Below are 14705 nucleotides of genomic sequence, written 5' to 3'. Positions count from 1 at the left end.
ACCTGCGTTATCTATTTGTTATAATTACATGATTTTAAGAACATAATTCTCAAGAAGTGCCCTTAACAGTAACATTTAAAAACAGAATTAAGAAAAGTTATCATAGCTGAAATCATTTGTTTACCATTTAACTCTCAAGTATCAAATGAAATACCTATTCAAGTTTATTGGTATCTTCAAATAGGAACATTCATTTCCATGCCAACCGCTGCAGAGTGTTTGGTTTAGTTTTTGAGATTGATTGAAAGTAGATTGTAAAGTTGACCTATTGTGTTAAGCTTATTTACACAAACATAGTTCTTGGAAAATAAACTCGGAAAGTGCATAGCAGTGGAATCCTAATGTGTTTCACATCCTGTGCTTTCTAATACCTGCTTTACTGGGATGTGTCCTATAGAAAACCTCAACTTTTCCATAGTTACCATATCTAGGAGAAAATTACTTCAAAATGTATTCTTAAACTTGAGCTGAAATTTATGGTTTGCTTTAAAAAAAAAAGGTTTTGCTTTTAATTGGTTTGAAGAATTCGCCTAGGTAAAATAATTTGTTAGTAGTAACACATTAACAGATGAAACAATCACAGATGACATGTTTTTCAGGCTCTTGAAACATACAAGAAACATACAAGAGTTGAAAATACATTACTAAGATGTAATCAATTAAAAAAAGCCATAAATGTGAAAAAAATACAATTTCAGCAGAAACTGAAGAAAAATCAATGTGGGTGCTGGATGGTGACACATCCATTATTTAAACTGAATCTGCGTGTGTTCAAGGGTTAATCTTGGTGAGCGAGCATTTAAAAGCCCTTCTTGAGGCTCCATCCTCTTCTGTTGTATGTACTTCAATAATCAGTCTATTATATCCCGTTCTCCCTCCTGATCCCCACTCCCCATCAAAGCGCGGACTTGTCTCCTGCGCTGAGTGACGTGGGGCCAGTAATACTGGGAGGGCGGGTGGGAGCGGGGCACGTGGACCAGAAACACTTCCTAGAAACAGCTCAACCCTGCCTGAACTTTCCCTGTAAACACAGCTCGCTGACAGAACGCATCCCTGCTGGGTGGATCCTGCAACTCCTGGAGGGAATGGCACTTCTTGTTTTTAATTAGCAAGGTGAAAGGTGAATTAAAACTAGCTGTTTGGCAAGTCAGTGCAAGAGGCTGACTTCGGAGAGGCTTCAAGGAGCCAGAAGAGAAGAGCTCCACGGGGGGAAGGTAGTGCGTGTGCTCAGGGCTTTTTTTTTTCCTCAATGAACCGCTTGCAGAAGTGACTAAAAAAAAAAAAAAAAAACCCACAGTTTCCTCCGGAGTCTACCCGCACAGTTACTGAAGAGAGCTCTGGACAGGACATGGCTCGAAAGACTCACTCCTTGGAATGTCCTCCTGCTCCCGGCTTATAAACAACTGTCCTCGGGGAAGAAAGGTCTTACATAGCCAAATACAGCCTGGCAAATGGCACGTTGGGACCGTGCTTTCTGATGACAACGCGTTCGATTTGTGACAAAGCCTCTCACGCGCTGCCCCCGGAGGGGAGTCCTAAGTAAAACTCAGACCCGCCTTCAAAGTGCGGATCGGAGGGCTTGCCCGGTGAGCAGGCAGCATGGCATCGGCCGCGAACCTGGTCACCTGGCTCCTGTGGGGTTACTTACTGGAGCTTTGGACGGGAGGGCACACGGCAGATACCCCTCACCCCCGCCTACGTCTGTCACATAAAGGTAGGTCACCTTTTTAGATCCTTTTGTTAAAAAGAGAGAGAAAAAAATTCAAGTCCTTTAACCTAGATCTTTGGTCTTCACAGACCCTTAAAATGCAGCTGAAAAACATTATTGCCAAACTGACCTAAGACTCTAAGTGCCTCTGATTAGCATGTCATACTCACCGCATCTGAGAATAGTGCAAAATTGCATGCCAACTTGGAGATGTTATTTTTGTCTTGTAAATATTAGGTTTTATTAATGAGAAGTTCACTCACTAGCAGACACAACAGAAGAGGACAGGAAGCAGGTTGTAAATAGCCTGGAGGGGCTGAATCCAAGTTAGCAGTAGGTATTTGAATACCAATTTATGCATGATGGGAAACACGGATGTTGGAGAAGGGCTTCAGAGAGAGGTGCAGTATAGGTTTGGTGTTGTCCACAATGGGGATGAGAGGAGGAGGGGAAAATGAAATTCCTGAGAAGCAAAATGATTTCTTGCCCATGATGACAAAGTCATCACCGTGTAATTAAAATGACTAACGACTGATATGAATTAGCTTTTTAGTTGAACTGATTATTAGAATTTCTTTTATGTCTGGCAAAAAAAAATGTTCAGCGTTTATTAGCAATCCTTGTAAACTGATTTATATCGATTCAAGTATCAGGATACTATTCACTAGCATTGATTCTTTTTGTGTAAATTCATATTGCTTAACTGAAGATCTAGGAGAAAGTGCTTAAATATTTTATTCTGAGCTATGTCTTGTAAAGCAGGATTTGGTCATAAATAAATGATCAAAAGATAGCTTTTGCATCAGGACCAGTAAAAGCCAATCATGAATAGATTTGGTGATTCTTCTGTAAACAAACAAACAAACAAACAAAACCCACACATTGAGAAAGTGACTGCTGACCCAAATGTAATTTGGGATAAATTTTCTGGAACGAAGTATTTATTATCTGTCATTAGTCACTAAGACAGATAACAGTTGTAGTAACAACAATTACATAAGAACCACTTTTCCATTGTGTAAGATTTTAAATTGTCCTGGTTACAGAAACCTGTATTTTTAAAGTATCGGTATAATCTTTACCAGAGGGAGAAACACAAAGGGAAGCCTCAAATTTAGATGCCATGATTGACCTTTTTTTTGTTTGTTTGTTTTTATTGGACAGTCATCCGCTGATTTGGACCATAGAAATTTCTCATTTTTAGACTAGTTAACAAGCTACGAATACTTTCTTCGTTTAAATAGTTTTCCTACTGCACTCCCCAGTAGATAACATGAGTTTAAGAGACACATGGACAGTGTATCTGTGAAGGATTTAAAATACAGCACCTAACATTAGCACAAATTATTTGAATTGGGAAGATGTATCATGGTGTGTATCAAAATGCATATTTCTAAGAAGCTTGATCGAATGTATCAAAATGTAAAAAATTTGATGTGATGAATTGTGAACAAAGAAGGATGTCAGGAGAAGAGTGTAATAAATGGGTTGTTTTTCTTGTGTAGCCAAGTGGATAAGCTGCCAGTTTTGGTGAGCCACTCTTCTAACTACACCTGGTATCAACCTTTTATACCTCATTATTAGGTACTTGTTTTCAGTAGTTCACTATCAGTATATTTTTGAAGATATATCATATTAATATTTCATTAGAGAGTTTGTAATCTGGTCAAAGCATGCCCAAACTCTCTAATGCAACTAAATGCTATGCATATTATTGTTTTCAGACTCACCTTGACTACATCTTTTTTTTTTCCCCCCACTACCTCTCTTAATCAGAGGAATCCGGAATTGATTTTTTGGGTTGTGTTAGATGATGTGGGAGTAGAACTTCTATCTATGTGGACTCTAGACTGAAAAGTACCACAAAATTTCCCTTTGGTTTTTCTTAACCTTTTGATGTGATGGCACTAGCTGAAATGCACAATGTCGTGCTTTTCTACAAAGATGATATACAGTCACCTGAAAATAGACTGTTCTCACTTGTGCATGTTAGCCAGCAAAATCAGCTGAGAGGTCACCACGGAGATGCAACCAGAAGCAGCAAATGTAGGCACTGCAGGTGACTCAGTGCAAGGGAAGGACTGCTGGAGCAGGACTATTTAGCCCCATCTACTCTTCACACTCTAAACAGCCCGTTTACTCTTTACACTCTGAAATTCAGTGGATGTCTTAGAGGTATCCAAAAACTAAGGGTGGGGTATTTCAGAGTATAATCTTTTGCTACCTTAAATGATACCAGAAATGGTACAATTTTACTAATGGATCAATTAGTTGATTGATACTGTGAGTACATGGTCCTTCAAAATATAAATAGTGCTGTATATAAATACTGTAACACCTCTGAACTGCCGCCTGACCCCCAGCAGATAAATCTCGAGGGCTCTCTAGAGGTGGCCTACTGGATTATTCCAGGGATTCATTTCATAGCGGTGGTTTATGTTCTATGGGAGAAAGACAAATATTTTTCTTACCTCCTTCGTTATCAAGATGGCACCTGAGACCACAAGTCTAATGTCTCTTCCCCAAAAAGAGGTAGAAGTTGCAGCGTCATATAAAAAGTTTGAGCTGAATTACATAAAATGCCAATGACTTTTCCTTTTCCTCTATCCTCCATCCTTCTCTATCTTTGGATGTGGCATGTCCTTAAACAGTGTTTAACAGGAGGAGAGATCATTAGAGCTTAAAGGGGGAAAAGGCAGAGAGGGAGTGAGACAAGGTAGAAAATTGGTATCAGATATAGAGCATCTTCTTGCTGATTTCCCACTGCACTCCACCTGCAGTGGGAAAATATTGAATTTCTCCCTAACTGAGAAGCAAGCTTAGTGGATAAAGTGATGACACATTTACTCTTGTTGAGGCAATGCCTGTATCTTTAATGTGTTCTACAGGTGTAAGATAAATTGTGTTAACAAATAAAATTATAGCAAGTTGCTGTTCTGCTTTGTAAGACTTTTCAGTCAAGATTTGAGTTGAGATTATCGGTACCAGGCAAGTGTTTAAGTGTTTATGAATAGTTAAAAATTATGGCCAACTTTATAGCCAGTACTCTAAAGAGGATAATATTGGTGTGATTATTGCAAGTTTATAATATTCTACCCAAGGATTTCCTTGAAAAATAGCTCTGATTCTCATGACAGAAGTGAAGGAAAGAGAATAAAGGGAGAAGAGTCCTGCTAGATGCAGCCTCTGCCCTCTGTCGATGTCTGTTCTTTCCTTATCTCTCACCATCCTGCATTAATGAGGTTACGGAGAAGGCAAAAATAACCTTCTTGCTCATGGAGCTCAAAGAAGAAAAAACAAATGAGCAAAGCCCCATGTCAAAGAAGAAATCCCAACATACATGGAAAACCCCAGAAATTCAGTCAAGGGAGCTTGGCAGATGGGGTAGGTATTCAAAGACCCAGTAAAGAGTGACACAGTCACAGAAGCCAAGGAGAATGGCCGTGTAATCAGAGGATGTTTGGTGAGGAGATACAGAAGTGAAGGCATAAATATGGCCGAAGATCGTTCCTAGCAGATGTTGATGTTATAAATGTAGATTTGAGCATTGAACATATATCTATCCATATAAAAAAGTGGGATAAAGAGTGTTAGTCTATCTGTATTTCGATATTATAACCAATTAAATACAGAGTTGTCATAGCTTCAGATGTAGAGTCAGAGGTCTCTCCTTCCACTTATACTAATGGTAACTGTCTGTGCCTCAGTCTCCTTAATTTGAAAATAGGGATGGTAATGGTGCTTTCGCTGTATATCTTACTGGGTTTTCGAGAGAATCAAATGGAATGACGAAACTGTGAAAGTACCTTCTAACCTAAAAATTATTTTATCAATGTTTTGTGAAGACTGATATAAATGAAGAAGGTTAGATGGAAACATGTCCTAAGGAGAAAAATCTTTGGGAATGGCATGAGTTTGGATATCAATAAATGCTAGGATGATGTTAACACAGAAGAAAGAAGTTGGTCTTAATTAGCATAAAATATATGGTTTATCATGATAGGTTGCATTCACTCCAAATCCCGTCTTCCATACCTTTGATCTCTAGTTATAATAATTTAGAAGATGGTCGCATCTGTGCATTTTTACAAGATTCATGGCCAATAGTTTTGCTATTGGCGTGTATGTAGTATATCTATTCATTACACATATTCACCTCACACCCCACCTTTCTGATTCTTTTTCTAACTTATGTGAAAGAAAATTGAGATAGAATTGTAGAAGAGCATAACAAAAATGAAATGTTTTAAATGATCATCCTGGAGGCTGTATTCATTTCATATCCAGAGCAAATACAAAAAAGAGGCAGTGGCTGAGCCAGTTTTTCCTGACCCAGCTCATAGCTTTGGTTTTTCAGCCAGTAACAAAGTATTATCAATAGTGACATTAGTCACATATCCCTGTGTGGTTAATAAATAAAAAGTGGTCATAAGGCATGATTCATGAAGAAAGTTGCTAAATAGGACCCAGGAGTAAATACAAACCTCGTGCCAGTTCTCCCGCAGGGAGAGTCGGTGAGAATTAAGTGGTAGATTTATTAAGAAATAGTTTATGTGAAATTAAAAGTACTGGGTAAGATGAAAGGAATTACAGTATGTTTTGTTGAGTTTGGTTTACCCAGAATATATTTTCTGTAGGTGAAGTCTGTGTAAGGATTTTAGATGGTGCTATCCTTTGTAGTTTTGATATTTGTTATAGACAGATACTGCTCACGTATCACAGAAATGCATATGGATATATCGAAGTCCCTGAATGAATATGAATTATTTACTTCTTACCTGGATATTGGGTGTTACATTGGTAAAGCCGTTGTGCTTTAATATAGAGATAGGGCGAAGGGAGGTCAGAGTTAGCATGAGCAGTAAATGGAATTTGTAAATGAACTGGGCCAATTTTGGACTGAAAAATCACATAGTTGAGTAAAATCGTTTCTCAAGTCTTTATAAAGAGAGTGTCCTATATGTAATATAGAACTGATACTTGTTCTTGACTCTTAAATATATGCAGTGGGCATGTGGTCCCAATGGAATATTCTTTCAAAAATCTGTTGCCATATTGTCACTTTGCTGTCTATGTCAGAGTTGTTCTGTAGCCTCAGACTATTTCATAGAGAGGGTCTCTCTGGGATGAGATCAACTTGATGGCCTCAGTTCTATTATGACAACATAATAAAGAGCCAAACATCAAGTTGGTCATTGCTGGTGAAAATTATTATTGTTAGCAATCTGCAGAGTCAGTTTTATTTCATCAAAGATATCTACTGGAATCATCATTGGGAGTTCTTAGTGGGAGAGCGCGCAAAGATTTACTCCTTTATCTTTGTGTGTAAAACTCTTCTGTGGCTTAGTAGAGGAATTTAGTCTGCAGGAATCCAGAAATGGCACTTTGCATGCATGCATGCCCCTTTATACATAGCCACTGCAGTGTTAAAGTGGTCTTCTAAGTTCAGTCTCGGAGAATTTAAAACAAAACAAAAGTAAAATTATACCATTAAAACACTTTCCAAAAAGTGCACAGTGAAGATTTAGATTATTTTCTTAGTTTCAATACGCAGGGCTAAATGTTGGTAATAGTCTTTAGCCCAACATCTGACACTTAAGAATATTATATAAATTATACAAAGGATTATGGTTATTTTAATAATGATTTTTTTCACAGCATGGTTTTAAATAACATTTGAAGCATAAGAGAAACTATCAATGTCATGAGTTATTTCTTGGACTTAAGCAAGCATTATTCTTTGTACTCATGATATGGATGACAGTGACAAGACTGGGTATTTTATAGGTTGGATTTTCTAGACTATGAATGAAAAGATATGTGAATACCACATTTGAACAAAGTGTTTTCGTCTCTGATATTGAGAGAACACTTTCTCTCAAAGAATGTGCTGATTTCAAGAACAGAAAGTCTGAGGAATTAATAACTTGACTTCATATGGCCCTGGGGTTGGCCAAGGCAACTGATTACTCAAGAAATTTTCAGCCTTCTTTAGTTCTAATGCCTGGTTCATGGCATGCCCACCAAATGGCCCCATTGCCCTGGTAATCTTGCCTCCACAGCTAGTGTGGAAATGAAAAGGAGAAATCCATGATTTGCTTGATATCTGGGGCTTAGAAATGTATTTCTGCTTCTGTTCCTGGTAAGTAAACTCTCAGCCATTGTTGCTCTCTGTTTGAGGACTCAGCTGATGGCCTTGGCACAGTACACACAGAAGAGTGGTTTAGGCCCAGGTATTGCAAAACTGTCTCACATTCTATCTTCAGTGGCCTAAAATCTCTGTAGACTTTGAAGGAGGCATACCTAATATGAATCTTGCTTCTGGCTGTATGATCCCAAGTTACTTTCTTTTCTGACTATGAATTTCCTCATCTGTAAAATGGGGTAATGTGTAACTTGCAATATCCTGAAAGAATTACATGAGATCATGCAAATTAGCGCAGCAAATACTTGACTGTAGGAAGCTTTTCAGAGGTTATTCAATGAATCAGAGGTTCAGTGAGAATTAGCCTCCCCTGGTTCCTTTTTTTTTTTTTTTTTTAATTCTAAAAGCAATCATGAGTTAATTATTAACTTATAACTTAAAATAAGGGAGGATCCTTAATCACTAGAGTTTTTTACTTGCAAGCCAAGATTTTATTTCATGAAATCCAGCTCTTATAGGAGTAGATGACTAGAAGGAACAACAGATTTTGGGGTCTCTCGTGTTTGTAAGTCACTGTAGATGATTTATTTTTTGATAGTATAAGGAATTAACTTATCCTTAATTGGGAAGTTGGAACTTCAAGGAAAAGGAAAGTTGCAGCTTTTCTGATTGGTACCTTGGAGATAGCAGACCAAAGCCACAGCATAAACAAAAGTTACTAACAAAGGTTATTGTAGACCCAGCTTTGTAAAGCACACAGAACTAATATTACCAGGACCGAACCACACCGTCAAAAGTTAAACAAAACAGGGTCTTATAAGCAGCTAACAGCCTAGCATGTATTGTTTGCTTTGAAAGTGAAAGAAAGCTTTCCATTCTATCTTCCCTTGGACAAACAGGTAAGATAACTGGGCTGGGGCACCGCTCCTGACCTCTTAGTAGGTGTTCAATAGTGAGCATTGAGTGGGTATATAAATGAAACAAAACGATTTAGAGTCGTGTTTTGTAAAGGAGAGTCTGATGGAGGTTGGCATGAGGAACGCCAAGGAAACAAAGGAATCCTGAAGAACTGTTTATGGCTCCCTCGGTGAGGCATGCATTAGGAGCAAGGCTAGGGCTTTCTCTCCCCAGTCACCCCCAGGCCTCTCGGGGCTGCATTGTAGTGAAGCAACCAGGGCCTCCAGACATGTTAGCCATATTTGCTCATTTATAACCAAGCAGCAGCTCCTGCTTCTGTTTCTGCTTCTGCTTCTCCTTCTCCTTTTCCTCCTCTTCTTCCTCATCCTCTTCTTCCTCCCACTTCTCCCACGTCTTCTTCTTTACTTTTTGCTGCATTTGTCTTCCCTGGGTGATCACCAGACACCTCCCTTTTTTTCTCTTACCACTTCATTCTTTGATTACCCCCTGTGTTGCTATCACCACCCCTCTCTCCCTTTTTTCCTCCTCCTCTGCTTTTGTTCCAGGTAGATATTTTTATTTCACCCTCATCTTAGCCCAAAAGTAGAATGAAAACTTATTTCTGGTGAATGGTGTATATTTATTGGTCCTCAGTTAATCTTCAATATTTGTTTCATTTTTATTCTCTAATCAACAGAAGACAGGACCTTTGAATTAAACAACAAAGTTAATTATACTCATTAGGCATTCAAAAGTTGGTGAAATTCATGACTTAGGAAATAATGAAATATGAAAATAAACAGCTTACTAGCCACCTGGACAACTCACCCTCTTTGTCTCGCCTGTGTTTCTTTTTTTTTTTTTCTTCTTAATGTTTTTTATTTATTTTTTAGAGAGACAGAGACAGAGTGTGAGTGGGGGAGGGGCAGAGAGAGAGGAAGTCACAGAACTGAAGTAGTCTCCAGGCTCTGAGCTGTCGGCACAGAGCCGGATGTGGGGCTTGAACTCACAGACCTTGAAATCATGACCTGAGCCGAAGTCGGATGCTTAGCCGACAGAACCACCCAGGCTCCCCGAGTCTCACCTGTGTTTCTAATGGACAGCTCATGCTGCCAGGTATGTAAAGGCTGTGGGGACTGGAGCAGGAAGGAATTAGGGTACCTGGAAGGAGGGACCATGCCCCGCCTCTACACCTTGGCTAGGCTTGGGTTAAGTGTAAGTTAGGATATTCTTCATGTAAGCCCATCTATTTCTAGGCCATTTCAGTTCATTTTCTCTGGGTTTTAAGTTTTAATTCATTGGAACCAGAATAAAAAGAGGGTTTTATTCACAAGATAGAGCAAGGGGAGCAGCGTCCCTAAGAATAAGTCTCAGTGGTGGGTTTAGGTAGCCAAACTAATTCCAGAACCAGAAGCAAAGCAGCAAAGCAGCAAAGCAAATGGGAATAAAAGAGGCAGAAAGTAGACGGCAGCTAGGGACACTGTCCTTTTCCCCTCTGACCAATTCCCTTCCCGGAAATGATGGGAAATGAAGAGGGCTTTAAATTCAAAGCTCAAGATGCGCTATAGAACTAAAATCAAAGAGGAAATGTGCTGACAGCATTGCACATAGCTATGCATGCTTCCTGATGGCTTTTTTCCTAAGCCCGACTCCAAAAGTTTATTATGCATCATGTGATTCCTGAGATCCTTTCCAATTCTACAACTCTAGGACTCTTTTCCTTCCCTTACTAGACCTCCCAGTGTGTAGAACTTCTCCAAAATACTTTAAAAATTCCTATTAGGAAACATTATGTTCTGGTGGAAAGAATAAGTAGGGACTCACAATTTTAAAATCCTGAGTCTGAATCTTTAGTACGTATATCCTATTTGACGCTGTGTTATTCTTGCTAAATCATTGAACTTCGAAGGCTTAGCTTCCTCACAAGTATAAAGGGACTGATGAACACTATCTCATACAATTATTGTAGAATACGTACATGTATCATGGAAACGTACATTTTATTGTTGTGCCTTAAAATATTCTCTATTGAATTGTCTTTAAACATTTTATGATTTTTGAGGGCAAGGAACATTTAATTTTTTTTAATTTTTAAAAACATTTTTGGTAGGACTCTTGTGAATAGAATAAAATGACTTACCAGATCATTCCTAAAGCCAGTAATTACAGGCTGGGGGTTGACCATCTAGGGGATAAAAACAAAACAAAGCTTTTTATTACTGTCGTTGGCTTCCATGTTACGGTCAAAATGACAAAATCATAAAGGCTTCTTTAATTTTTTTGAAGAGATAGAGCTACTGCTAAAAAATTTGCGTGACAGAAGGCTTAGTTGAATTTCATTGCAGAGGAGATGAAGCTGCTTGGGATTTTCTTCTGTTCCTCTTCCAAGCTAGGATCCGGAGGAGATAGACACTGGGGTGCTATGAAAAGTGTCAGAGACTGGCAGCACCAGCTCTCCTGGGAGCTTCTTCATCAGTGATTCTGGCGCTTAGGAAGCTGTGTTTTAAGTCCTGCAGGTGACTTCGTGCACACTGGAGCATGAGAAACGCTGGGCTAAGTGTTTGGGATGATGCTACAGGGAGCCTCACTCTTATGTTACCTTTTTCCTTTTTTCCCCTTTAGGTCCATTGCCTACGTTCAGGGTGTCGTTTATTCAAATTTCCAAACCACACCCTTGATCCTAATAAATATACTTAAATTCCTGAGTGTATACTATATACTATACCATTTTCTACCTATTATTTTTTTTTTTGCTAGATGACATATAGGTAATAATTTAACATGTAAATGAAATCTGTTTCTAATGATTATTGATGGTGTAAATTAGGACACGTCATGCTATCACTGAGTTCAGATGAGAAAACCTCGAATATTGGTGGATTATGGAAAAGCAGTTTATAAGATTCCAGAACTCCTTCATCTCTCAGTGAAGTATTTTCTCGGACTAATGAAATTAGGTCCACTTCTTTTTTTTTTTTTTTTTTTTTTGTTATACATCCGGATCTTTTCCTTCAGGGACTCAGAAGCTTCTGTATCTTCTTAAGAAATATTTGTTTATTCAGTCATTCACTTATTCCATGACTAGTTGGTGAGCTTCTTCCATCTTTAGAGACTGATCATCATGCTAGGGATTTAAGAATGAAAAACACACAGGGCACCTGGGTGGCTCAGTTAAGTGTCCGACTTTGGCTCAGGTCATAATCCCAGGAGTTCGAGCTCTGTGTCGGGCTCTGTGCTGACAGCTCACAGCCTGAAGTCTGCTTTGGATTGTGCGTCTCCTTCTCTCTCTGCCCCTCCCTGGCTTGTGCTCTATCTGTCTGTCTGTCTGTCTCTCTCTCTCAAAAAAAAACATTAAAATAATTAAAAATAAAAAGAATAATTAAAAAAAAACCACAGTTTTGTAAGTGTGATGCATTTCCTGGATGGGATCCTGGAAACATTAAAAGTAAAACTTATTTTAGTTAATAATGGATCCGTATTGGCTTATTAACTGTGACCAAGTACCATACTAATGTAAGGTGTTAATAATAGGGAAATTGGGTGTAGCTTTATGAGGACTCCCTTCACTATCTTTACAACTTTCCTGTAAATCTAAAACTATTCTAAAGTAAGAAGTTTATTAAACACACACACACACACACACACACACACACACACACACACACAGCACCTCTACCCAACAGTATTCCTGTGAAGCCGTAAGGTCTAGTTGTAAGAAGAGACAAGTCGTGATAAAGCAGGATATTTTTCTATACTTGAAGTTAACACAAAGAGCTTGTGGAAGCATGGAGTTGGAAAGAAGAACCAGAGCACAGTCTTGGGGATGAGAAGTCTAGGCAAGAAGCATGGAGCAAATCATCCAGGTCTCATCCCATCCTGCCACCATTCCTGCCTCCCTCCGACTGCCATCCTACTGCATGTAATGCCCTGTGTCCTCCTACAAGCACGGTTGCCCTTGGATATCTAAGTAACTGAATCCCACTGTGTTCATAGCTTTCCTACACACAATGGTATGACAAATGCTCTGTGTTCGTGGTCAGTCAAATCGCTCCCATTTCAATATGACTTTAAGTCATTCTCACTTTTCTTGTTTGAGTAATATGATTAATACAAATTCACAGGTAAATTTTGAAATTTTTGAAGGCAGGTTTATTGTTTTATTGTTTGAATCCTTAGAAGCTAATGTGGTTTATGTACTTGATAAATTTATTACGTCTGTTGCATTTAATGTATGAATGTAAGTGTTAGATTTATTCACTTTAATGTTACCAATCTAAATTCTTCAGCTAGATGCCACATCTAAATAGGTTCCTAATATAGATGGCACAAAATGAGATGATAGGCCTCGCAGGAAGAGCATTCGAGAAGTCAGGAAAAACGATGAGAATAATTCTCTTCTGTCCCTGCTCCAAAATGTTAGGTCCCACTTTGGCTTCAGGTCTTCTGTTACGAAAGCTTTGAAGAGAAATCCAGAACTGCTTTTAAATTATTCAGGAAATATCTGTATATTATTGGAAGGTACAGTTTAAGGCTTTGGCAGAAGGTGATTTGAATTCATCTGGGCCATTACATGATCGATGTCACATTTCAAGCATCTTCCCGTTTGCTTCAGTCATGATCTCCAGTGTCCAGTGTAGCAGCGGATTCATTTCTAGAGTGATGAACTATGAAGAGAGACAAAGAACTAAGGCATGAAATCAGCCACAAAGCAGAAAAAGGCAAGGCTATAAAAGGGTAGTAACTTATTCAACACCTTTGTTTCCAAAGAATATTCTAAATGAACAAAAGCAAGAATAGTTTTTTGTTTTTATCAGTTCATCTCTGTGGAAAGGTTGATTTATGAATAATTTGACTATGTTGCTTTTGTTTCGTGCATTTATTGCTCTAAAAGCATGGCTATAGGCAATAATGTAGTGAGAAGAATAAGCACTCTGTACAAGTTTTATAATTAAATTAGCTTATGCAAGTTATTTTCAATTTATTTCCCAGCCCAAGTTAATTGAGAAAGAACCAGTGAAAAATTTGCCTTAAGATTTTATCTTACAAAAATTGACAATATGTTTTGAAATCATTGTATACTTGAGTTGTTTTTTTTAACACCATACTAATTACTCCAATATAATACATCTAACGTGAAAGCAGAAATTAATGGACATAAACAGAATGGTTAAAAGTGAAGTTAATTCAGGAGAAAGCACACATTTTGTCACTGTCCCTTTCTACTATAAGGAGTAAATAAATATGGAAACAGGAAGCACCTGATTATCTTATTTTTAGAAACCAAAGTCAAGTTGTCAAATGAATATATAGAAAATAGGATCATTTTGATCACGTTGGGCAAGGTAAAAATAATATACTTTTAAAGTAAAATGTGTAAAGTACAGAAAATAAAAGTGATTCCTTTTGAAATAGCTCTGTCATTATTGATGAAACTGATATAGCTATTTTTCCTTATCAAAAGCAAAAGCAAAAACAGAAACAAAAAAAAAAAAAAGGAAGGGAAAAAGAAACTTCAAGTTCAACATTATCATGATGCATAAATGCTACACATATTTCCGGTCAGATGAGTGATTATGTGACAGATAACTTTACAATTGCTTGGAATGAGTACTAGAATATTGAGCTTGCTGACAATTTAAGGGTCTGCTTAAACTTGAGTTAACCATATGGTGTATTCTTAGAATAGCCATCCCACCCATGTTTAAAATTTAAATTAAACAGAAAAAAAACCTTTTTTCCAAAGTCAAATGTTATCATTTTAGTTGGTGTACTCAATTATCCATATAATTGCATCTTCTTGTTCATAAGAGACAAGTTAATAGTTCTTTTTAATCTGTCTAGAATGAAGAAAGAAGAAAGAAGCTAGGACTATAAAATACTGGAATGGTATTACAAGCCACCCAAAAAATCAATTTTGTTACTACATTGTTACAATTATGAGAAGTTAATGTTTAA

General features: G+C 37.9%; 1 protein-coding gene across 1 annotated transcript in view; it reads left to right on the top strand.

Moving 5' to 3' along the window:
- The first annotated feature begins 979 nt into the window (after positions 1-979).
- Positions 980-14705, top strand: part of SEMA3E (semaphorin 3E) — a 239004-nt gene continuing 225278 nt past the window's right edge. The window contains exon 1 of the mRNA XM_060632356.3: positions 980-1714. Coding sequence (XP_060488339.3) covers positions 1600-1714 — 115 coding nt within the window. The 5' untranslated portion in view covers positions 980-1599. The remainder of the gene's footprint in view (positions 1715-14705) is intronic.

This window comes from Panthera onca, chromosome A2 (genome assembly GCF_046562875.1).
Source record: "Panthera onca isolate mPanOnc1 chromosome A2, mPanOnc1 haplotype 2, whole genome shotgun sequence".
Lineage (NCBI taxonomy): Eukaryota > Metazoa > Chordata > Mammalia > Carnivora > Felidae > Panthera > Panthera onca.
Note: the sequence above shows the minus strand (reverse complement) of the source record. Positions and strands in the feature narration are given on the sequence as shown.